At 51.6% G+C, this 25,685-nt stretch overlaps 1 protein-coding gene across 3 annotated transcripts in view; it reads right to left on the bottom strand.

Annotated features, from left to right (window-relative positions):
* Window positions 1-22,792, bottom strand: part of MPRIP (myosin phosphatase Rho interacting protein) — a 126,060-nt gene extending 103,268 nt beyond the window's left edge. For all 3 annotated transcript variants that reach the window (XM_060080434.1, XM_060080433.1, XM_060080435.1), the window contains exon 1: window positions 22,579-22,792. In XM_060080434.1, coding sequence (XP_059936417.1) covers window positions 22,579-22,701 — 123 coding nt within the window. In that variant the 5' untranslated portion in view covers window positions 22,702-22,792. The remainder of the gene's footprint in view (window positions 1-22,578) is intronic.
* Between the last annotated feature and the right edge of the window lie 2,893 nt (window positions 22,793-25,685).

Genomic DNA, 25,685 nt, shown 5'->3' with positions numbered 1-25,685 from the left:
CTGCAACAAGAGAAGCCACTGCAATGAGAAGCCCATGTACTGCAACAAAGATCCAATGCAGCCAAAAATAAATAAATAAAACAACTAAATTTAAAAAAAATATATATTTTTTAAAAAAAATCTACAAACAACAAATGCTGGAGAGTGGAGAAAATACTGATACAGCCACTATGGAGAACAGTATGGAGGTTCCTTAAAAAACTAAAAACAGAATTACCATATGACCCAGCAATCCCACTACTAGGCATATATCCAGAGAAAATCATAATTCAAAAAAGACACATGCACCCCAAAGTTCACTGCAGCACTATTTACAGTAGCCAGGTCATGGAAGCAACCTAAATGCCCATCAACAGACGAATGGATAAAGAAGATGTGGTACATGTATACAATGGAATATTAGCCATAAAAAGGAATGAAACTGGGTCATTCGTAGAGACGTGGATGGACCTAGACACTGTCATACAGAGTGAAGTAAGTCTGAAAGAGAGAAACAAATATCGTATATTAACACATACATGGGGAATCTAGAAAAATGGTTGGTACAGATGAACCGTTTTGCGAGGCAGAAATTGAGACGCAGATGTAGAGAACAAACGTATGGACACCAAGGGAGGAAAGTGTGTGTGGGGGAGGGGATGAACTGGAGACTGGGATTGACATATATATGCTAATATGTATAAATAGATAACTAATAAGAACCTGCTGTATAAAAAATAAATACAATAAAATTCAAACAACAACAAAAAAAAACCTGTTACTTCAGAATACTCCCTGCACCCACATACGAGTGTTTACCCCTGGAAGGGGACCCATCGCAGCCCCAGAGCACAGAGGCTCCAGCCACAAAAGCCTCAGCAGTCCAGAGGGGTCATGCCCAGGCAAGGCGGCCCTGCATGGCCCTCAGCTGTGCTGCGTGAGCTCCACTGGCCTTTCCACCAGCTTCTCCTGAGGCCACAGACACACATGCATACACCTTCTCTGAGGCCTGTGGACGTGACCATGGCGAGGTTCTTCAGCCCCTTTCCCCCTCGCCACCCTCCTCAGGCAGATCTGCGTTGCATCAAGGACAGCCTGATGTCTCGACTCAGGCCAAGTGGGCGGGCTGCAGGCAGGGGAAGGAGCAAACACCCTGGCTGGCTTTACACAGCGTGGTCAAGCTGCCACACGGATGCCTCCCAGACACATCCAGGCCTCTGGACACAGTTGCCCGATCACAACCAGCTCCAAGGCGTCCAGAACATTACATGCTTGGCTCTCAGTTTCACCGTGCCCATCTGAGGCTCAAAGAGAGCAGACGTCAGTGACAGATTTCTGCCAGGTGGTGAAGCTCACTTTTCTGTCCCCTCAGATTCACCCGCCCTCAGAGCGCACAGGGCATTGAGAAAGGCAGTCAGACACGTCGCACAGTATGGCACCATAGAGGGAGCACCCGAAACTATCCCTGCAGAAATGTGGGCACCACCTTCCGACCCCCCTGCTAACACCCCATCATTCTAAAGGCGCTCTACAGTCTGGGGCCCCTCACTTCCAAAGTTGACCCCCCAACACAAACACCTTTACTCCACGGACTAGGGTAATTCCCTGTCCCCTGTGCAGGTCCCCTCAAAATCCCATGCCCAGGGGACTTCCCTGGTAGTCCAGTGGATAAGACTCCGCACTCCCAATGAAGGGGGCATGGGTTCAGTCCCTGGTCAGGAAACTAGATCCCACATGCATGCCACAACTACGAGTTCGCATGCCACAACTAAGGAGCTGCTGAGCCGCAACTAAGGAGCCCATGTGCCGCAACCAAGGAGTCAGCGAACCACAACTAAGAAGCCCGCCTGCCGCAACTAAGACCCAGTGCAACCTAAATAAATAAATAAATATTAAAAAAAAAAAATCCCATGCCTGGGTCTTCCCTGGTGGTCCAGTGGTTAAGAATCTGCCTTCCAATGCAGGGGGACACGGTTCTGACCCCTGGTCAGGAAACTAAGATCCCACATGCCGCGGGACAGCTAAGCCCGTGCGCTCTAGAGCCCACATGCCCCAACTAGAGAGCCTCAGTATTGCAACTACTGAGCTCTCACAACGCAACTACTGAGCCCACGCAGCACAACTAAAGAGAATCCCCGCATGCTGCAACGAAGATCCCGCCTGCCACAACTAAGACCCGATGCAGCCAAATAATTAATAAATAAATAAATATATATATATTTAAAACGCACGCCCCCTTCAAGTACAGTAACCAACCCAAAGCCAGATGCTTACTGAGAACTTCCTGGGGCTCCTCCTGCCCTGAGCTGCTCTTACACTTACACCTCCCCGCGGAAAGAAAACCACCTCAGGCCTCTGGGCTTTGCACAGCAGTTCTCTGCGTGGAGAGCTCTTCACCACATCCTGCTGGCAACGGTCTGCTCTCCCCCAAGACCCATCTCCCAGCCCCGCGCCACCTCCGTCCCTCCCGTTTCCACACCTTCGCCCAGCGAGGCGCCCAGTGCAAAGCAGGGCCGAGTGATTGGGATGAGTCAGTGGACACACTGAGGCGTCACCCAACTGCTCCCTACTTGTTCTCCGGGTGCTGCTGTGAGGCCTCCCAGCCAAGGCTGGGTGAGCCCGGGCCACACCTCTGCCTTCCACACTCAGAGCCCGGTCACCAGGAGGAACCGGTCCGCCCCCGACACTAAGGGACAAACCAGCACGCTGAGGAGCACGCAGACAGGCTGACCTCCAACCGTCTTTCTCCCTTTCCTGAATCCAATCCCCAACCAACACCGTGTGCGCCACACTGGCCTCGACAAAAGGCAGAAACACCGCGGGGAAGCCAGCACTCTCGGGGAGCAGCCACGCGGCCACACGTGGCAAGAAACATGGTATTTCCATGCTCCTGTCCCCAGGAATCCCACCAGCCAGAAACGGAGCCCAAAGAAATAACACAGAGCAACAAAAAGCTCCACTCATGACTTGGGAGCAACTTGCTGTCCAACAAGTCAACGGCTAAATGAATGATGATCTATCAACTCTCTAAAATATTACATAGCAATCAGTTATAATTAATTAATTATAGATAACTATGAGGAAGTCAAGAAACCCTCTAGAGTATGAACCCACAGGACTCCACCCAGAGCCGGGGGCTTCACTCTGCCTCCTGGGTGCCCAGAGCCCTCTGGAGGTGTTCAGCAGAATTTCCCCACAAGCTGCTGTGAAGCTGCAATCACTCAAGGTATCAGAGATAAAAACATGAAACACATATAGTCCCCAAGGGGCACTCAGTCTAGTGAAGGGGACCAGGGATGTCTCCTTCAGGGAACCAAGGCAGGATGTGAAAACGTGGCCTATGACTTAAAAATGCAGCAGGACTGACTAAGATTGGGAGTCAACAAGAAAACAGCTATTGTGTTCACTGTTGGGATCATGAACAACTCTTGGGGGTTTTCGTTTGTTTACTTAACATCATTTTTTGTAAAGTAATGCTATTATATAGCACTTACCAGATTTTTTGTTTTAATTAATTAATTTATTTATTTTAGTTATTTTGGCTGCGTTGGGTCTTCGTTGCTGTGCGCAGGCTTTCTCTAGCTGCAGCGAGCGGGGGCTACTCTTTGTTGCGGTGTGCGGGCTTCCCATGGTGGTAGCATCTCTTGTTGCAGAGCACCGGCTCTAGGGTGCACGGGCTTCAGTAAGTTGTGGCTCGCGGGCTCTAGAGCACAGGCTCAATAGTTGTGGTGCACGGGCTTAGTTGCTCCACGGCATGTGGGATCTTCCCGGACCAGGGCTCGAACCCGTGTCTCCTGCATTGGCAGGCAAATTCTTAACCGCTGCACCACCAGGGAAGCCCCTAGATATTATTTTTTAAAAGGAAGGGAAGCTGTTTGACTGCCCATGCATGCACGGCCTTCTGATACAGCCCTGATCATTCCCAGCAGAAGATGAGGTTAGGGAACCCCTGTACTGCACTCTCCACCAACATGACCTAACAGTTCTGGGTAGTCAGTGTAAAGACCCCGGCCTGGGAGCCAGGAGGCCCAAGCTCAAGTCCTGGGTCCTTCACTTCATCATTGTGTAGCCCAGAACAAGACGCTATGGCTGTGAATCTCAGTTTCATCAACCACAATAAAAGGAAAATACATATATCCTTGCCATTAAAAATTTTTTAAATGACATCAGACACAAACACACACTGAGTCACTGAACAATCAATGCCTGAGAGTCAGGGACATAAATCCCAGCATCTACTCAGGCCCATGCACACAGCTGGTGTGTAGAGGCCAGCAGTGCTCAGGCGAATGAACCCCAAGTGTGAAGGCAAGGACTATGGAGTATTCAAGGCCAGTCCAGATGGACCCCAGGACTCCTGATTCTGAGGGGAGGGGCAAAGCATGCAGACCCCACACAGGCTCCCGCACACAAGGCTGAACATATAACCTCCAAGTACAATGACCATCCCCATGAAAGTTCTTCAAGAAGAACAATCTCCAAGCAGCCTTGAAGAAGGATCCATACCTATGGGGGCCAGTATCCCAGCTTCGGGGAGATTCCTGGGGCAAAGATTTCTCTGGGCCCGATGTGGGGGGTTGAGGAGCTGCACTCAAGCATGAGGTGAGGGCAAATGGCCCTTTGGTAGAGGATTCAGTGAAAGATCTATGGGCAGAAGGCGTGTAAATTGCAGCTAATATATCTTCTGTGGTTTTGAGGTTGGTTCCTTGACCTTTTCCACAGAAGAGTTTCTGTGGAAACGCTTCCACACTCATAGCAAACAGGATGTATAATATTTTCTGCATATCGATTCCAAAAGGAGAAACGATGCCTGGGTAGCAGCCGTCTGGCCATCTTTACAAGCTTGTAAATCATGGGAGATTCCAAGGTTGCCTGTCTCTTCTGGGATGTGTAGATGTTAAGTCAGTAAAAGGAAATGTGAGCAAATGTCCAAGTCAGTCTGAGGCCTCGCCCCCGCCAAAACCTCGCTGCGTCCTGGCCACCCAAAGAGCACTTCATCCAAGCACACCGCAGAGGGAGGCCTGTCAGCGGAGCTTGTGCCCACCTGCCTGACCCACACCTGGGTTAGCACACACCTCTACATGCCAGTAGGGCCAAGACCCCAGGAACGTGGGGCTTCTCTTTTAGAACAAACCTGTCAGGGCCAACCAGCGTCAGCCATCACTGCAGATCCCTCAAGAGGCCACACCAGGCTTCTCCTCCCAGTGCCACGTGGACCAAACTGTGTTGGAACTCGTCTCTAAGCCTCGTCCAAGGTGTCTCAATCAAGCCCTGGAGAATACTGTCCTATTGCTTTACAGACATTCAGTTCTAGACCCAAACTACATTCCTCCATATGGGCACTACCTGCCGGCACGAGCGTCCAGGGCCTGTCATCTGCCTCTGAAAGTCAGGAGAGGACCATCAGCCACTGCGAAGATATGCACAATCGTGGGGCAGCCACTGTATGCAACTCAATGCCATCAGGACCTAGGGCGAAAGCCCAGCTTCCGAGAAAGGAAAGCATCAGGTATGTGGCCCTGGAGACACACATTCCCTCTGAGTGGGCACATGGGAAGTCTGCGTGAAATGCCCATCAGTTTGCTCTGTTAGTCACAACTGTCCCCACTGTCACCACAGCCAACACTCACGGCTTACGAGGCAGGTCACTGCTCCAGGCACTCCACGTCATGCACCCCGTGCCACCCTTCCATTTCACATACAAGGAAACCACAGTGTCTAAGCAGGTGTGAGTCAAGCCCTGTATCTTGCCTTTCACCTCTCCACACCGCCCATCAGTGAGCCGCTCCCAAAAGTAAAGGCTGGTGCCATCCCAGCAGGATGCATGTTCCCAAGTGGGTTACTCTCCTTGGGGGTCTAGTCCTGACCAGCACATCACTCAGGGCCTCCCCCAGACATCCCTGCAGCTGAGGCCTGGGGCCTGTGTGTAGCGCCCATGCATGGTCCCCATAAGGAGTTCGCTAGAGGATGAACCTCCACAAACCACCCTTCATGGAGCTGCCCACCCAGCTTGGCCAGGCACTAGGGGCTGTGAAGGCATTTGGGGAGTGGACAGAGATCGTGGGGCTCTTCTCCAGAAGGAGGAGTCTTTCCTACCTGTGGATGAAAGACGTAGGTGTGAGCACAGGCTCCCACCTCCACCCAGAGAAAGCAGAGCCTCAAATGTAGAGTAACCCTGTACATTTATCATCCAAACTGGGATACTTTGGGGAATGAGCAGGAAGCCTACTAATTACATATGGACACGTGGCCCAGAAGAAAGAAACTTATAAGAAATGCCGTTTACCCTTCTTTGCTGTCAAATGTCAGGATGCAAAGACAACAAAGCCACTAAGAATACCCACGACGAGACAAAGACACAAACACTGGAGCTAAGGCTAAGGAACTCAGCACCAGGGAACACAGAGGAGGGATCTGGGAGAGACCTCCATGAGCAGCGAGCAAAGGCCACCTCAGAAATGGAGGTCAGGGGACGTGCGACAGGGAGGCCGGGTGGCATGTGCAGAGGCCCACACTTCCCTCCAGAGGCCGCCAAGCCTCACACACAGCCTCATGCTGCCCACCCGGCAGCATGTTATGGCGCAGGGTTCCAAGGGGAGCAGGCACATCCCCAAAATACCATAAGGCCTGGTGTCTTCGGGGCCCCCTCCTCCAGAGCTCTAAACCTCGAGATAAAGTCCCACCCTTCAGCCAAATCAGAAGTAGCACTGGGTGGAGACAAAGATAATAAATACTTGGTGAAACAATGAACCGAACTCCAAATAATGTTATCTGATGGCCAGTTGCTTTCAGCACAGAACACGTCCACGCTGCTGCCACGCAGTTGCCACGCACCTGACCACAGCTGAGCCCCAAGCTGTGCATGCACAGACACGCACACGTGGGTGTGAGAGGGCGAGGCCAACACCATGCCCGTCCAGCACGCTCCTGGGGGCCTGGGGTAACCAGGACAGAGCACAGGACAGAGGTAAAATCTGAGGTGTTAGCTACTCATGGGTAGCAGATGTCAAACCAAAAATGACAAAAAGATAGGAAACAAAGATGTCAAATAAAGGTTTGGCAAAATGTGAATTACAGGGACTTCCCTGGTGGTGCAGTGCTTAAGAATCCACCTGCCGGGACTTCCCTGGTGGCACAGTGTATAAGACTCCACACTCCCAGTGCAGGGGGCCCAGGGTTCGATCCCTGGTCAGGGAACTAGATCCCACATGCATGCTGCAACTAAGAGTTTGCATGCCACAACTAAGGAGCCTGCCTGATGCAACTAAGACCTGGAGCAACCAAATAAATAAATAAATAAATAAAATATTAAAAAAAAAAAAAAAAAAAGAATCCACCTGCCAATGCAGGGAACATGGGTTCAAGCCCTGGTCTGGGAAGATCCCACATGCCACAGAGCAACGAAGCCCGTATGCCACAACTACTGAGCCTGCACTCTAGAGCCTGCGAGCCACACCTACTGAGACCGCGTGCCTCAACTACTGAAGCCCGCACATCTAGAGCCCGTGCTCCATAGCAAGAGAAGCCGCTGCAATGAGAAGCCTGCACACTGCAACAAAGAGTAGCCCCTGCTCACCACAACTAGAGAAAGCCCACAGGCAGCAACAAAAACCCAACGCAACCAAAAATAAATTAATTATTTTTTTTAAAATGTGAATTACAAGCACAAACCAAAAATGGGGGGGAGGGTGCGGGTAATAACTGTTTTGGTGTGTTTTTGTAATAACTTACTTTTTTTGAGATATAATTCACATACCATATAACTCCCCCATTTAAAAGTGTACAAGTCAATGGTTTGTAGTGCATCCACCACCATAATCAAATTTATCCCAAAAAGAAGCCCTGTATACTTTAGTTATCATTCCCCACACACTCCCCCCTCCAGTCCCCAGCAACCACTAATCTGCTTTATGTCTCTACAGATTTGCCTAGTCTGGACGCTTCACATGAATGGAATCAGATAACACATGGTCTTTTGTGTCTGGCTTCTCCCACTGAGTGGATGTTTTAGAGGGTCATCCATGCTGTAGTGGTTGGTTGTACCGCACTCCTTTTCATGGCCAAATAATATTCCATTGTGTGGATGGACCACATCTGTTTATTGATGACACTGGGGTTGTTTCCCCCTTTTGGTGGCTGTGAACATTCATATCCAAGTTTGGTGACTGTTGTTAAAACTCCTTTAGGAGAGACCAAAGAGGTAAACACCGCATGTCATGTGAAGTCTGAACAATTAGCTCCTCAAAAGCTGCAAAGGGAAAAGGGTTGAACGGGGTGCTGCAAGGGGGTCCTGAAAGGCTCCCCGAAAGCAGACTGGGGGGCAGCAGCCCCAACTGCTCAGATCAAGCTCAAGCTGGAAACCTCACAAAGGAAACCTCCACATGCAGGCTACACACGGGCTGGACAGGGAGGGGCAACCAGTGGACAAGAATGGGCAAAGAAATATTTTCTTTAACAGAGGCCATACAATATAGTCACAGCAGAAACTGTGGTATAACTGAAAGGTCTAAGTCTATGGGGATATCTTCTCATCTAACATTAAAGATACTGAAATTCCGGGACTTCCCTGTGGGTCCAGTGGTTAAGACTCCACGCTTCCAGCGCTTCCACCGCAGGGGGTGCAGGTTCGAGCCCTGGTTGGGGAACTAAGATCCCACATGTCGTGAGGTGCGGCCAAAAATTTATTTTAAAGAAAGACATCTAAATTCCTGCCAGCTACCAAATCCAAGGGGCAGGACCTGGCTAAGGAGCACTTTAATCCCAAAGAGAAGAGGTAATTTTCCTCCTCCAAGGAAGATTCTGAGGGTTGATCCAAGCTTCTTCCCCAAAAATAGCGTTAAAAAATCCCTATTGTGTCACTTGAGACCTCTGGGGGCCTCCGAGACTCTCATGAATCCCCTTCCCGCCGACATGCTTCAAGGGCGCAGGACTCGACTGACGGTCACTCCAAGAGCGAGGAACCTGAATCTCCCTCTGCACCCTGACTTCCCACCCAAGCCCCAACCCTGTGTCTCCAGGGTCTTGGAATGTGTCAAGCAGCACTAGGGGAAAAGAGTGAGGTCATCTTGCCTTCTGGCTGCCGAGCAAACCAGCGGCAGAGCCCGAGGAGGACTGCCTGCCCTACTCCACAGTCCTCAGCCACCTCTCACACCGCACATCACAGTGGCGCCAGCCCCAGCACTTCAGGCTCCATCCTAAAACCTCCGGTCATCTCCCCCCCTCCCTCCTGAGAGGTGCAGAGTCTAGTGGGGAGATGTGACAGCAAAACAACTTCTCCAGCCTCAGAATAAACATTCCGTGGGCGTCACGTCGAGTCCCCACCACATGCCGTGTGCCTCACCCACACTTCACTTATTCCACGGAGAGCCCTCGGCAGCGGGAGGCCAGGGCAGCTGCTTCTGCCCCCAGCTCCATCCTCCACCCACCTCAGCACTCTGAGCACCGCCTGGGGCTCTGCCCGTCCTGACAGACGTCCTCCCTGCCGCTCCCATGAGGCATTCGGGGCCTTCAAGTAAATGGCCCAGCTTGAGCCAGACCAGTGGTCCTCAAAGGGATGGCCCTTTTAAGGGGGCCCTGAGACCCTTTTAAGGGGTCCATGAACCAAAACTATTTTTACAAAAATACTAAGTCATCATTTGCCCTTTTTGCACTCATTCTTTCACTAGCATATAGGCTTTTCCAGAGGCTACATGACAGGATATCACAACAGATCATGTGCAAAAGATAAGAGAATCCAGCTGTCTTCCATTAAGATGGATGGTACGGAGATCTGCAAAGGTAAAATGATGCGACTCTTCTAAGCAAAACTTTTTTTGTTTTGGAGAAGTTATTTTTCAGAATACACCTGTTATTTATGTGAACATGTAACAGGTTTATTTTATTTTTAAATGAATTAATAAAATTTTTTAAATGTCTCGTTTTACTTTCTCATACAGTAAATACCATTGGCTGTAACTGACATAAACAAAAGCCCTTTGAAGACCTCAGTAATCAAAAGCATAAAGGGGCCCAAAAACAAAAAGTCTGAGAACCACTGACTTAGCCAGCCGCCCCACCCTAGCCCAGCCCGTCCTCAGATCAGCCCTCCTGGTTCTCAGGGCCCTGCTCACACGCTGGCTCTGTCAGCCCAAACACACAAGCCTTCAGGTCTGTCTCCAGGTCTCCACACGGAGTCCTTTCTCCTCAACAGCACTACCTTAATTTAAGGGGTCGCATCTCATACCAGACTTGCCCCCAGCAGCTGCCTTAAGGTCCATCTGGAACTGGAAGACTCCTGCACACATCTGGGCAGGGAGACCTTCCTCTCGAGAGGCTAGCCTCTGCATGGAGAGGAAGTCTGCAGAGGGGGCTGGGCTCAACAACGGGGCAACACCTACTTGTGGTCCACTCCCCTGGATCCCAGCAGCTGGGAGGCTGACACATCAGAAACACCAGCACCTTGAACGTTCAGCAGGAAGGTTGCACCCATGCTGTACACACATGCTGCTGAAGTTCTTCCATATATGTCAAATATTTCATTCTATTAACAAATTTTAATGCAAGGGTTAGAGTCATCAGTGGTTTTCAAACAGTGCTTCAGGGCCACTGCAGACGATGGGGTGGGGCAGGCGGCTGGGGAACCATTCCTTCCCCCTTCTGGGGACTTCATATGGGCGAGTTCCGCGTTCCATTTCAAGGGGCTCCGTGCTCCATGGCTAAAGAAATAAAGTTTGAAAACTGGTAATAAGAGTAGTAAACAGGCCAGATCCGGTCAGAGACTGGCTCTCAGCAGCTCCCCTGCACCTCATCACCCTGGGGTGCACTGGTATCTCCCTACATGGCCTGGCCTTCAGCTCCCACGCCCCCTCGGCCCCCTTCCCCACAACTCTGAAGCCCCAGCTTAGCTCCTTCTCGGCAGCTAGGCTGATCCTCAGGAGGGAGCGGAGCTCCAGGTGGCTCGGCCAGCCCTGTACACGGGCACAGCACCTCTGCCACAGACCCCAGGTCCCCATCCCAGGCTCCTCCACCCACCCAGCGCCGTATCTGCCTGCCCACCCCACAGTCCGCAGTGCTGAGGTCTGGCTTGATGTGCCGCTTCCCATCGCAGCTCACAACAGAATTCCATGGGACCCAACAATTCCTCCCCTGGTCTCCACCCAGAAGAGCTGAAAGGAAGGTTAGACAGAAGTGTGCATGTGGGTGTTCACAGCAGCACTAGTCACAACAGCCAGAAGGCAGGACAGCCCAAGGGTCCATCTACAAACAAAGAGATAAACAAGATGCGCTATGCCACATAATGCAACACTCGGGCCAGAAACAAGCAGTGAACACAGGTTCATGCTACCACATGAACTCTGAAAACATGCTCGGTGCAAATAGCCAGACAGAAGGTCACAATTTCTACGATTCCATTTTGGTGAAATTTCCAAAAGAGGTAAAATCCATAGGGAAGGAAAGCAGATTGGTGGCTGCTGAGGATGGGGGTAGGGGGTGGAGCCTAACTCCTCAACAGTAACGGCCTGTTCTTCTGGGGTGACGAAATGTTTTGAATTACAGAGTGCTGGTGAATTTAGCATATTGTGAATGTGCTAAACTGCACATTGTGCAACTGAACAGTACTATCTATCTATCTATCTATTTATTTATTTATGGGTGCGTTGGGTCTTTGTTGCTGCACGCCGGCTTTCTCTAGTTGCAGCAAGTGGGGCTACTCTTGTGGTGTGCAGTTTTCTCACTGTGGTGGCTTCTCTTGCTGTGGAGCACGGGCTCTAGGCACGCGGGCTTCAGTAGTTGTGGCGCACGGGCTTAGTTGCTCCGTGGCATGTGGGATCTTCCCGGACCAGGGCTCAAACCTGTGTCCCCTGCATTGGCAGGCGGATTCTTAACCACTGCGCCACCAGGGAAGTCCTGAACTGTATGCTTTAAAGTGATTAATTTTACGTTCCATGAATTTTACCTCAAAAAAACAAAAACAAAAACAAAAACCCACACACAGACCTCACTAGATCTCAAGCCCAGAGACGGGAGGGCACGAGGCCGCCGGCCTGCTGGCCATCCTCCCTCCCACGCCCCAGCTCAGCTGCCCACTCACCCCTCTGGCCCACACACATGCCCTACAAGCCCAGCCCATGCCCAGGGCTCCTCCCTGGACAGCAGGAGCTGCAGGAAGAGGGGACACTTTAAAAAGCCCTTTCCCTGTTTGGGCTTGACAAGGAGCCGATGGCCGCGGGATTTTTGGAACATGACGCCACTTGTGGCAAAGGGAGGAATGCTACAGAATGCGTGGGGACAAATTTCTGAGGCAACGGCTTTGCAGGAAAAAGTCACACCCTGTCCCTCAAAAAGCAGTGCTTCCTATAAAGTAACAGGTAGAACAGGAGAGTCCAATGGAAGGGAAAAAAAAAAAAAAAGAGCAGGAAATTTAACAAGTTCAGCCCAAGCCGCATCGTCCAGCCCCACGCTTCCCAGCACATACACCCCTGGCAGGGCAGCCCCTGGCTCCTGGACACGAGGGGCCAAGGGACACACACAGCTAGAGATCTAAGGTTCAGAAAGCCTACCTGAGTCCACCCAGGTCCACAGGGGGAACAGTGCGAGGAGGCCGAGTCAGACTATCTGGGTTTGTGTCCCACCTCTGCCACTTGCTGTGTCACCCCCGGGCAAGTTCTAGGACTTCTTTCCATCTCAGTTTTCTTATCTCTCTACTTCATAAGGCTGTTATGAATATAAATGAGTTAACAGTGGCCTGGCACACAGCAGTTATTGTTAGCTATGAATGCCACCACTGACCACTGCCACAATAAATAATCTCAGAGCACGTCAACTGCTCCTTCGATTTAAGTATAGAAAGCCACACCAGACAAGGCTGCATGGCCAGCTCGCTGGCCCAGTTCCCAGGAAGATCCTCTAAGCTCACAGTGTTTCTAGGAGGGAAGGGAGACGTGGGGATGAGAGTCAACAGGCTGTCTGCCAAGATGGCATCTGCCTGTTAGAAGAGCTTGCTCACAGGCTCTCGCAAGGAGCCACATCTGCTTGTTTAGACCCCACGGAACGCTCCAACCCCTGGATGAGTATGTTATCTGTAAAGGATGTGGGATAGCAGGGGAGGAAGTCACCTGCCAGCTGAAGTGAGTTAATCAATGCTGGCGACCAAAGGGCCTGGCCAGACCTCCTGCTCACTGCCCAGTGATTCAGGACTAGGCCCAGGCTGCTCTCTACCCTCCTCTGCCCATTTCCCCCAGGTCCATGGGCAAGAAAACTTGGATTCCCAGACAACTGCTCCCAGGGACACCAGCAGGATAAGCAGCTTCTCTTAACCCTCTCCCACCTTGCTGATGGCCACTCAGACACTTCCGTGCAAAGTGACTTCTGAAATCGGGATGTGCCACTGCCATTCACAGGACTTGCACTGTGCATTTCTCTGGGCTTCGCAGGTGCTCAGGGGTGGCTGTCACGCTGGCTGCTGGCCTCTGGAGCAGCCCACACCCTCTAATGGTAAGTCTCAGCCTGATGGTACCTGGCCTCTTCGCTTTTTTTTTCCTTTGGGCCGCGTTGCACGGCATATGGGATCTTAGTTCCCTGACTAGGGATCGAACCCGTGCCCCCTGCAATGGGAGTGCAGCGTCTTAACCACTGGAGCACCAGGGAAGTCCCGCCTCTTCGCTTCTTATACTGTAAAAATTCTTAAGATCAGTTCACTCTTTACACTTACACTCTTTACATGTTCTGAAAATCAAACCCACGTAAGGAAACCCACAAGGCCCTTCCAATCCCTCGGGGCTGATGCGGGGAAGCTGCTAGGGTGATGCCAAGCAGCTCGCAGGAGAGTAGGCAGCCTGGGCCCCTGCTCTGTGGGCACAGGGCAGACAGAAAGAGAGTCTGAGGGCCAGCCATCCCACAGCACCTTGCCACACAGGCGGCTCCCCTCTCTGGGTCAGTGCTGATGAAACGAACCCCTTACACCGAGTGCCCACTACACACCCAAGCATTCACAGATTTGGCACTCTTGCTACTTCCTGTATCTTCCACCATCCTCACAGGCGCCCACAGAAATGGATCTTGTTGCAGCCCCCGTTTTCAGAGGAGGGATGCAGACTCTTAAATTCTGAGTAAGTTGCTCAAGCAGCATAAGACCCAAATCTGAGCTGAAAGCCCCCTCCCTCAACCCTCCCACTCCCTTACCTGAGCACGTGTAAACTAAAAGTGGGACTGTGTCAGATTTCTAGGTCAGAGCGGTCCCTAAGCGGAAGACCCGCCAGCCCCAGGTAGACAGGCTCTGAGTGCAGCACCCGGGAGACCTGGACTCTTTCTCTGGTTCAGCTGGGACTCCCAGCAGCTGCTCCCCCACCCGGCCCCTTTAGCTGTGGGCCAGGATACTAGGAGGGGAGAGACGGGACCGCAGGTGCACATGGAGTCTCCCTGGTCTGCCTGTTCCAACCAGTGTTTTAGGACCTAGGGATCAAGGACACAGCTACTTCCTGATTCTGAATCCCTCAGGGGAAAACAGGGCTTCCTGTTCAGGGCTGCCCAAAGGTGTGGTCACTGCAACGGGCCAGCAGCCTGTCCAGGGACGTGAGACCCCCCGCTAAGGCTGAGATGTCAGGACCTGCGGGAGGACCTGTAAAACGCTCTGCCTGCCCCACGCGCCCCCAGCAGCTAAGGAACCCAAGTCAGGGTACGGCCCTGTTTCTGACAGCAAAGGTTACTGCGTGTTCGCAGACACAGGGAGGGCCAAAAAGAACTTTGAAAAAATCCACACTGTCTTCCTGTGACCTAGGCTGAACCTCCCTGGGTCTCAGTGGCTCCATCTGCTAATGGGGACAATCCTTCACCTGCTTAAGGGTGGGGGGATCACCCAGCCCCTCAGGCCCCTCCTCCCAGGAGTAGGAATGAGAACTCCATTAAACAGCTTTAATTCAGTTTGCAATACCCCAGCCTCCTCCTACTGAAACAGTACCATGTTAACAAGTCAAAGTGGCCTTGCCAGGAGGAGGGAGGACAGGTTCCTGGCCGCACGGAGGCTGGTGTGAGAATCATGTGGCATACAGCCCCATCCCCAGGCAGCCCCGTGACCAAGGGCAGGCACCCAACCTCTCTGAAACCCAATGTCCCTACACTCCACAGGTGGCCGTGTTGCCACCAGCCCTGCTTGCCTCCCCAGCTGCCGGCAGTGGAAGGAAGTCACGGCACACACAACACCTGATCCAGTGCGAAGCAGGCTCAGGAGGACTCCACAGGCCCGTCCACTCACTCTCACCGTGAGCTGCCCCAAGGACCGGGCAGGACACCAGCCAGCGCAGCACACACACCAAGCTGAGCGAGGGGAGGAAGGAGCTGGAAGGGTTACAGACTCCAGGCAAGAACCAGGCTGTGGTTTCATGTGAACTAGGATGACCCTGACTGAGAAAACCAGCAAGTGGTTTGGAAGATTCTAGTTCCAGGCTCCAGAAACAAAATGCCAGCAAATCAACCCTCTGGCTCTCTCGCCCCCAAAGGAAGTGACAGTATAATGGGAGTGGTGGGATGGGCATTCAGGGGTTCCATCCCAGGGCAGCTGTGAAAGAGCCGCAGACAATTTCACAGAGCCCTCAGTTGCTCAAACCGAAGGGACCACGAAATCTAGGGCAGAGTTTTCAAACCTGCCCCTCGCAGACCTCAGAAATGACTGGAGGTCCCATGGGTGGGAAACAGATGGCTGAGAGGCCAAGCTCTGACCCCGTGTCGCCCAGAACAGTGTCACTTTTTCTGTTTCACACACAATATTTCTGTACGAGATTCCTTTGAGTAAAAGGCCCCGCAATTTAAAGTTTGAAAACCACTGACCTGGTCCAACCATGTCGTTTCACATGAGAAAGTGATGTTTGGAGAGTGAGTTTCCAAGGATAAACGAAAAGCCTGTTTTCTCAGATTAAATGCTTCGAAATTGGCACCCAGTGCTCACCACGCCTCCCTGTGTGCCTCGCTCCCCCACAGTACGAGGATGTGGGCAGTAGGGTATTACTTCCCTCTTGTCTCTTTTCCCTGATTGCAATGCTCTCTCCTCTCCTTCAAGTCTAGCTGGCAGCTTGGGAACAATTTAAAGATAAATATTCCAAGTCAAATTTATTTCAGCTACACAATATCAGGGTTCTAGTGATCAGGCGAGAGCCCAAACAAAGTCTGTTCCCCACAGGAGAGACCGTTAGCATGCTTCTTGTAATACTAATTACCACAAAGGGGGTTCAGTAGTCTCCCATCCATTCCACTAGTGGACCACTCCCTGAATACAGAATGTGGGCACCTGCTTTACAGGTGGGAAACCAAGGCCGGGAGAACGTAAGTAACCTTTCTGGGTCACCCGGCCACGTCTGTGCCAAGAACAGAACACAGGTCGACTGTAGTCCTTCTGCGTGGCAAGGGCACAGGAACTCAGAAAGAAAGGTCAAGTAGCAGGCTAGAACGCAGGGAAAAAAGCAGCTAGGATACAGCTGCAAAACACTCAGCAGGGCTTCCCTGGTGGCGCAGTGGTTGAGAATCTGCCTGCGACGCAGGGGACAGGGGTTCGTGCCCCGGTCCGGGAAGATCCCACATGCCGCGGAGCGGCTGGGACCGTGAGCCATGGCTGCTAAGCCTGCGCGGCCGGAGCCTGTGCTCCGCAACGGGAGAGGCCACAACAGTGAGAGGCCCGCGTACCGCAAAAAAAAAAACAACACTCAGCAAATACAAAGGGTTGTGCAGAATGCAGTCACCACGTCCTGCCATGTGCCTGGAGGGACATGTAGCCTGTCCCCACCGCCCCACCCCAGGCTCTCACTCGCTCCCCACAGCATAGGTCCACTAAGCCATGACCAGCAAGCACCCTCCTCTCTTCTGCCCTGCAGGGAGTAGGGATCAGAGCCCCAGAGCTCTAAAACACAGTAAAAGGAGTCACCAAAAAAGAAGTGATATTCAAAGAGAACCCCCTGAAGTTGGCAAAAAGATGTCAAGAGGGGGATGCAAACAGGAGTAACAGCACGAGAGAGCCAGCATTCCAGGAATCCGAACGCAGGCCAAGGAGAAAAACCCACAAGCACAGCCTTCCCACCCTGGACTTCCCCCAAGGGTCTCAGGCCAGGCCACTGCAGCCAGAGCCGCCCCATCCACCACTGTAGGCCAGCCACACGTGGCTACTGAGCACTGGGACAGTGGCTAGTCTGGACCAAAGGTGCGGTAAAGGTAAAAGTGCATATAACAGCTTCGTTACATGTTGAAATGATAATATTTTGGATACGTTAAATAAAACGTAAAGTTAACTTCACCTGCTTCTTTTTACTTTTTAAATGTGGCAACTAGAAAATTTTAAATTACATATGTGGCTCGCATTATACTTCTATTGGACAGGGCTGGTCTAAGCCAGGGGGGTTGGCAAGCTATGTATACTCGCTCCATTGGCCAAATCTAGCCCATTGGCTATTTTTTTAAGGTCTCAAAACCAAGAATTCTTTTTACATTTTCCAAGAGTTATATAAGTACCTACTTAAATTCCTCGATTTTTCCTGTAGGCCTGCAAAGCCTAAAATATTTACTATCTGGCCCTTTAAGAAAAAATTTGCCAATCCCTTGTCTAGACTCTAGAAACAATCAGATATTCACTCCAATGACACAAGGAGCAGGGGGCAGGTTTGGAATTTGTGTGTGTGTGTGATTCTTGCACGTTTATTTTTTTTAACTGAGGTAAAATTCACATCACATAAAATTAACCACTTTAAAATGCATAATTCAGTGGCATTTAGTAATTTCCTCAAGTTATACAAACAGCATCTCTATCTAATTCTAAAACATTTCATCACCCCAAAACAGAACCCTAACCCCATCAGCAGGCACTCCCCATTCCCCCCTTACCAGAACCTTGGCAACCACTAACTTGCTTTCTGTTTTTACAGATTTACCTGTTGTAGACATTTCACATAAATGGAATCATACAGTATGTGACCTTTTGAGTCTGATTCTTTTCACTTAATATCATGTTTCTGAGGGTCAATCATGTTGTAGCATGTCTCAGTACTTCATTCCTTTTTATGACTGAATGATATTCCATTGTATGGATAGACCACAATTTATTTATCTATTCATCCACTGATCAATATTTGGGTTGTTGCTACTTTTTAGCTACTGTGAATAGCACTGTTACAAACATATGCATAAAACTATTTGTTTGAATACCTGTTTTCAATTCTTTTGGGTATATGCTAGCAATGGAATCACTGAGTCATACGCTAATTGTTCTGATGAACTGCCAAACTGACTTCCACAGCGGCTGTACCATTTTACATTCCCATGAGCAATGCACAAGGGCTCCAATTTCTCCACATCTTCACCACACTTAATACTTCCCCTTTTCTACTAAAGCCATCCTAGTGGGTGTGAAGTGGTACCTCATTATGGTTTCAATTTGCATTTCCCTAATGACTAATGACGCTGACCATCTTTTCATGTGCTTGTTGGCCATTTGTAAGGTCTGGAACTTCTGACACACCCCCTGCCAAACTATCTACCAACCTGTGAATAATCACAAATCTTCTAAAAAGGGTGGGCATGGAATCTTCCCATTGTTTCTGAGATGAATGTTAAGTCAAATAAAGAAGTTCCATACCATGGAACTTCTAAGAAAGTCACAGGAACAAAGGGAAATGATGAAATGATTGACTGAAATGACTGATGAAATGATTCACAGAGACCAACTCCTGGCCCACCCACCTCTATGTCTGGGGTTCCTACCCCAAGGCCCCAGCAGTCCCAGCAGTGGAGTATGGACACAGCAAGGGGCAGAATTAGACCAGGAGGGCTGAGGGGGGACAAAGAAGGACTGGAAGAGCTGGGAAAGATCAAGACCAACCTGCTCGTTCTCCAGGAGGGAGAAACCACCCAGCCAAGGTCCCACAACAAAACAGCACCAGACCAGGGGCTAGAACTGAAGTTTGGTGACACCTTCCTCAAAAAGTGATTCCTAATGGCGCACGAGTCAGCAGGAGAATGAGACATCATGTCAGGTCAATACCCACCAGGAACCCAGGCTGGGACGAGGACCTAGAAGCCAAGAACCTTAGTTCCAGACCTGCTGCTCGGCTCCCTCTATTCTCGTTTCACGCTACACAGCCTCCTGAGTGACTCCACTCACTCCCGTGACATCAGAATTCCCAGCTGGCCGCACCCCTCCTCCAGCTCTAGCCGCCCACTGCCGTAAATGGGTGATTCCACCTAAGGACCAAACTGGACCTCCACCTCCTCCAAGTCAAACTTACCACACTATTTTTACTCCTCCCCGCTCCCTCAAATCTACTCCACATCTGCTATTCTCAACTGCCGTTAAAGGTACTTTTATCCACCCAGGTTTCCTCAATCCCCACTCCGATCAACTGCCAATATCCTGTCCCTGGTGTCTGACGACTCCTTTCCCTCCTGGCCAGCACTGACCTAGAGAAGACCTTTACTGACATTTAACTGGACTTCTTCAAGAGCATCTATTAGAACTTCTGCCTTTAGCCAGAATTATCTTCCTAAAACACAAATCCAATGGATTAAAAAGCTAAGCATAGGAAATTCCCTGGAGGCCCAGTGGTTAGGACTCCACGCTTTCACTGCCAAGGGCCTGGGTTCGATCCCTGGTCAGGGAACTAAGGTCCCACAAGCCATGCAGTGCAGCCAAAAACCAAACGAACAAGCAAAACTAAGCATAAAAATAACTATAAAAGAACTAAGAAAAACATCGGAGACTATTTTATAACATTGGAAAGAAAACCTTCATAAGAATGAGATTAAAACTACAAACTATAAAGAAAACATGGAAATTAAACTGTCATATTTAAAACTACCACATGAGAAAGAGAAATGATCATACAATTAAAGACAACGTATGACAGCTGCCAGATTAACAGCTAGAGCAGGAGTCGGCAAACCAAGCCTCACAGGCCAATCCTGCCAGCTACCTATTTTTGTAAATAAAGTTTCACTGGAAAGAGCCATACCCCTTAGTGTATGTCTTGTATACAGCAACTTCACACATCGGCTTCTGTGCTACAATGGCAAAGCTACATAGTAGCCACTAAGATCTTATGACCCACAAGGCTGAAATATTTACTATCTGACCTTTTACAGGAAAAGTTTGTGGACCGCTGACCTAGAGTATATACAGAAAGCTCCTACAAATCAATGGTGGGGGAGCCCTAACCCAATAGAAAAATGGACAAATAATATGAAAATACACGAAAGAACAAAATATATTCAATAAATATTACTAAAAGAGGCTTAATCTTACTGGTAACTAGGGAAATTATTAAAGAATTAAATCATTTGATAATACCCAATCCTGGCAATGATATGATACAGCCTCTTTTGGAAGACAACTTGGTGATTATCTGTAGAAAAAAAAATTTAATGCACTTGATGTCAACCTAGCTATTCTATTTTTAGGTATCTGCCCCCAGAGAAATACTTGCATTCGTTCTCGCACGCACATGCATTCTCGCTCTCTCACACACAAACACAAACACACACACACAAACCCAAAAGCAGTTAGAAAGCTGTTCGTTGAGGCATTCACTGTCTATAATGACAAAACCTGGAAGTAACTTTGCTGTCCACCAATAAGGGAATGGTTAAACTATGGTACATCCCTGATGGTACAATGTGTAAAAAACAAGTTTGGTATATTGATATGTATTACCATGAAAACGGCTATAAAGCATCATTAAGCAGAAAAAACAAAATATATTTCAGAGCAAAAATGCACATACAGTTTAGATTTAAATAGGTTTTTTAACTGTACTTGAGTCTGCATGTATGCAGAGAAATGCATAGGAGAAGGACTAAAGGATAAATGCCTTAAAGAGGAGGTGGCCTCAGTGATCACTGATCTATCTTCCAGCCTTGATGGTCTAAAATAAGCTCAGGGTGGGAGGGGCAACAGGAAGCAGGGGCTTGAAGGAGACTGATGGGAACCGATTGGCTGAGGTTTTCTAATGGAGCCATGAGGATGAGAGTAAGTGGCTGGGGGAGGGCCGGATGCAGGGAGCAGCAGCTAAAGCTGCTGGCAACATCCCTGAGTCTCCCTCCTTCTCTCTTCAAGAACAGTTTCTTCCTGAAAGATCCCAGGAGGTAGAAGGCTGGCCTAATCTCTCCCAGCACAAGTAACCCCACTCATTTCAGAAACGACCATTCCACTTGTGCCCTGGAGGGCCCAGGCCTATTTCAAAACCCACAATTCAACTGTGAATACAGTGCAAGATTAAGGTACTTTTAAATTTGTGACATCCCCCTCCCCACCAAATCCAATTAATTTAAAAAACAGATTCAATTTAAATATGAAGATTCCATTCTAATTCATCTACGTTTAAGAATCGGAAAACAAGCCCTATGAGGTGTAAACACCCAATTTAGGCAGCTGCCTCGAATAACCAGAAAACTCTCTCAGAATAACCCATGCCAAGCCAGAAACTTCCTAAATCCAAGTTTACTATTCTGTAGGTGATTCTTGTTCATTTATTTTTTAAACTGCAAGAAGAAAAAGTTTCATACGATGTCATGCCTTGCTTTTCACAACAGCCTAGTGAGGCAGGAGAGCCAGAGATCCCTGCTCCCAATTTATAGAGAAGGAAAATAAACTATAACGAGGCAAAGGGACTTGTTCAAGGTCACGCAGCTGCAAGTGATAGCCAAGCCTAGAAGTTCAGTCCCCTGACTCCTGGTCCAGGACCCTCATGGCCACATGAACTGCTTCCCGGGGCAAGGCGTCCAGTGGAGAGGAGGGCATCTCCCTCAGAAGCCCACCACAGCCCGGCACACCACCAGGACACGGACCCTGCCGTCCTAACGCTCTGACTCCGCAGCCCTGGGTGCGCGGTGAAGCTCTGGCTCTCAGGTACCAGAAGTTTCTTTCTGGCCACTGGGGAAGGCAGCCGGTCCCAGGCCGTCACCCCTGCCCTGCCACCCACTCGGCCGGCCGTGTAAACACTTCGCAGCAAGAGAAACGGCCAGGCCGGTCCACTCCAAAGCAGCGTGTCGGTGGAAGGAGCGCCCACGACGAAGTCAGCTGGGCTGGAACGGGAAGGGGCTCCCGGCCTCGCGCAGGGGGACCAGGGGAAGCTCGTGTCGGTTGGGGGGACGGAGGCTGGGGAGAGGCCGGCGGGGGGGGGGTGAGGGCGGGCCCGGCCGGGAAAGCGGGAGTGGCCGCGCGGGGCCGCAGAGCCCAGCTCCGGAAGGGCCGGCCGGGCCCAGGACCCGCGCCGGGGGCACGCGGGACGGCCCGGCGCCGCGCTGTGGGCGGGTTTCCGCCGCCAAAGCGTGCGAAACCCCCCAGGGACGAGGGACAGAGACTCGGTCAGGAGCGGCGACCCTGGGGGCGGGGAGGCCGTGCGAGCCCCTCCCCCGCCGGCGGCCCCGCGTCGCGGCCCAGAGCAAGACCCGGACCCAGGCCGCCCCCGCCCGGTGGCCGCCGGTGGGAGAGGGCGAGGAGCCGGGCGGCCGAGTGTGGCCCCGCGCTTTGTTCCCGCGCTCGGCCGGGCGCCTCGAGCCGCCGAAACGCATGAGTCACCGGGCGGCAAGCGGAGGGCGCCGCTCCGTCCCGCGGGCGCCGCTTTGTCCGCCCCGCCCGCACCACCCGCTCACCTGCGTCAGGTCCTCGTCGTTGAGCAGATGCGACTCGCGGGGCTTGAAGCAGTTCTGACACTTGCTCTTGTTGAAGATGTTGGCCTGGAATTTCCTGCACGGGTTCTCCTTGGCCGCCGACATGGCCGGGAACGGGCTCAGGCCGGGCGCCGCCGCATCCCCGGCCGCCGCCTCCAGCCGCGCACGCAGGCCGGCGCCTCACAGAGCGCGCGGCCCCCGCCGCCCGCCCGCGCCGCCGCCGCCGCCACCGCCCGCCGGTCCCGGGCCCATGGACGCGGCCTCGCGCGCCCACTCCCACTCCCGCCGCCGCCCCGCCGATCCCCGTGCTCGGTGCCCGCGCTGCCCTCGGCCGCAGCTAAGGGGAGCGGAACGCCGGGCGCACTCCAGGGCGGCAGGCGCGCGCGAGGGAACGACAGGCCAGCACGCGGGGCGTGGCGGTGCGCGGGGCGGGGCCGCTTCCCGGCGCGATCGGCGGCCCTGCGGGCCAATGGCAGCGACGCGTCCTGGCTAACAAAGAAACCCTCTGGCCAATGGGAGCCGGGGGTGGGACCAAAGGCGGCCAGGCGCAAGGTAACTTGTGTAGGCGAAGTAAGGCGGGGCGTGGTGGGGCGTTCAGGCTTGGTGGACGGGCGCGCGGCCGCCGGTCCTGACAGCTGCGTGGGCGGGGCCTGCGGGAGGGGAGGGGCCTGAAGGCGGGGCGGGCCCTGCAGGCGGGGGCGGAGGCGGGGGCGGAGGCGGGGGCGGGGGCGGGGACGGCGGGCTGGCTCTGCAAACAGTTCCTGCAACCTCGCGGTCCCGCGCCCACGCGGAGACGATTAGTTTGACACCCGCTATGCGCCGGCCCCGCGTGGCGGTCAGCAAGGCTACATACTGTTCCAAGTACTTGATATGCATGAGCTCAGTGAAGGCTCACAGCCTCCCCATCCCCATCTTATGAGGGCGGACACTGAAGCGCAGAGAAGTTAAGGAGAGGGACGTAGGGTTTTTTTGCGGGGGGTGACTTAGAGATGTAAGCCCGGAAGAGCTGTCAGTTCTATTGCAGACGATTAGTAAGGGCTGACGCGGTGCCAGGTACTGAGCCAGGCATTCCTGTCCCCACTACGTGCTTGAGGAAAATAAGGCTCCGATGTGTGCGTGTGCAGGGTCTACTAGGCGGGCCAACTCACTCCAATCGTCCACTGTCCAGTCTCCTGGCCAGAAGACCACTTGGAGAAGACTGTAAAGGGGGCGCAGGCAGAAGGCTCAGCAGCCAAGAGAGGGGGCTCCTTGGGGAAATTAGGGGTGGCTTCAGGGAGGAGGGGAAATTCAAGCAGAAGGTGAGAGGTCGAGAGGGACTGGGGTGGAGGTAGCAGAGGAAGGAGCAGGACGGATGAGGCTGAGGGATTCCCGAGGGCCAGGGCACCCCACGCCTCGGGTTCCAAGCTCGGGCGCGCGTAAAGGTCATCCTGCTGGCAGCCAGGAGTCTACCATGGGAGTTTCCAAACGGGGCGTGAGCCAACTCAGCCCTCACAGAGGAGGTGACACTGAAGCATGTGTTAGTGGCAGCGACAGCAGCTGTTGCTAAGGGAATGGAAGGTTTTAGGAGAAGCAGCAACTGCTTCCAGGGCTGTGTACTTTTCCATTGAGCATCCGGTGAACAGCCCGGGGAGGTGAATTTCAAGTCAGTGTAAGGAAATACTTTCCTCCCAAGAGAGCTGAAGAAAGGTGGATCAAAATCCTGTGGTCACCTAAGTGGGAAGGCCAGCTCCTGACCTTGGTTGAGTGCCTTCACCTACCTGCTGCCTCAGTTACCTCATCTACAAAATTGGCATGATTGTGTGCTTATTGTCAGCCTTACATGATATAATGCCTATCAAATATTTAGCATAATATACCAAAATGTTAATTGGTGAATCCAAGCAAAAGGTGATTATTGTCCTATCCTTGCAACTTTTCTGTTGGTTTAAATTTTTGCAAAATAAAAAAGTGTGTGTGTGGTGGGGAAGACAGACAATTGCACAGAATACTCAGAAACTGACACCAATGGTGGCCTCTGGGGAGGGAGCTGGGTGGTGACAGATGACCTACTTTTAATTTTCACTGTGAGCCCTTTTGTTTCTTTGGATTTGATATCGTGTGCATGTATAACTTGTTTGAAAATAACTTTTTAAAGTCCTACTTTGGATTTGATATTGTGTGCATGTATAACTTGTTTTAAAATAACTTTTTAAAGTCCTACCCATGCCTCAAGGCCAACTCAAAGGCCCCTTCCCTTAAGAAAATCCTTGGGGGACTTCCCTGAAGGTCCACTGGTTAAGACTCCACGCTTCCACTGCAGGGGCCATGGGTTCAATCCCTAGTCGGGGAACTAAGAGCCCGCATGCCACATGGGGTGGCCAAATAAATAACTAATAAAAAGAAAAAAGAAAATGCTTGGCAGGTTCCGCTCAAGTCAGCAGACACATCCAGTGCCTGCCTTGAACGGCAAGGGTCTGCAGCTGGGGGCATAAAGAGGCATTTGATTCGGGCTTGCCTGGGAGGAGCTCACACTTGAGCAAGTGGAGACAAATAAGAACAGAGGGCAGACGGACAAATTCAATCCGGGGTGTTGTGAGGGTCCAGACAAGGGCACCCAGCTCTGTCTGTGGCTTCAGGGAGGGCTCCTTGGTGGAGGCAGTGCCAGGCTGAGACCTGAGCTGAATAAGAACCAGCCAGGAGAAGGCAGAGGGAAGGCACTCCAGACAGAAGTAGCACAGAGAGGTGAGAGTGAGGGAGAACAGTAAACGGATGGTGCTCGCACAGGTTTAGCCCTCGCTGAACGAATACCTATTACGGTAGATTAAAGCTCAACCTCTTCAGGGAGATGGGCGGTGTTGGTGTTTATCATTATTATTGTTTTGTCTCCATCTTACAGAAAACACACCATGAGGCTCAGGGCGTTTAAAGAACTTGCCTGTGGTCCCAACATGCACTCTCCAAGTGAGGATTCAAGCCCACACAGACTGACCCCAGAGCTGCCTGGGCAGTAGGGAACCATTAAGTGAAATCTTTAGATTGAACACTTAAGCAGGGCTATTGGCCTGGAGAATGAAGCAGAGGTGGAGACTGGAAACATGACTGATTGGGAA

The sequence above is a fragment of the Mesoplodon densirostris genome, chromosome 18 (genome assembly GCF_025265405.1).
Source record: "Mesoplodon densirostris isolate mMesDen1 chromosome 18, mMesDen1 primary haplotype, whole genome shotgun sequence".
NCBI classification, from domain to species: domain Eukaryota; kingdom Metazoa; phylum Chordata; class Mammalia; order Artiodactyla; family Ziphiidae; genus Mesoplodon; species Mesoplodon densirostris.
The sequence above is the reverse complement of the archived record's forward strand: the minus strand, read 5'-3'. Positions and strand labels throughout refer to the sequence as shown.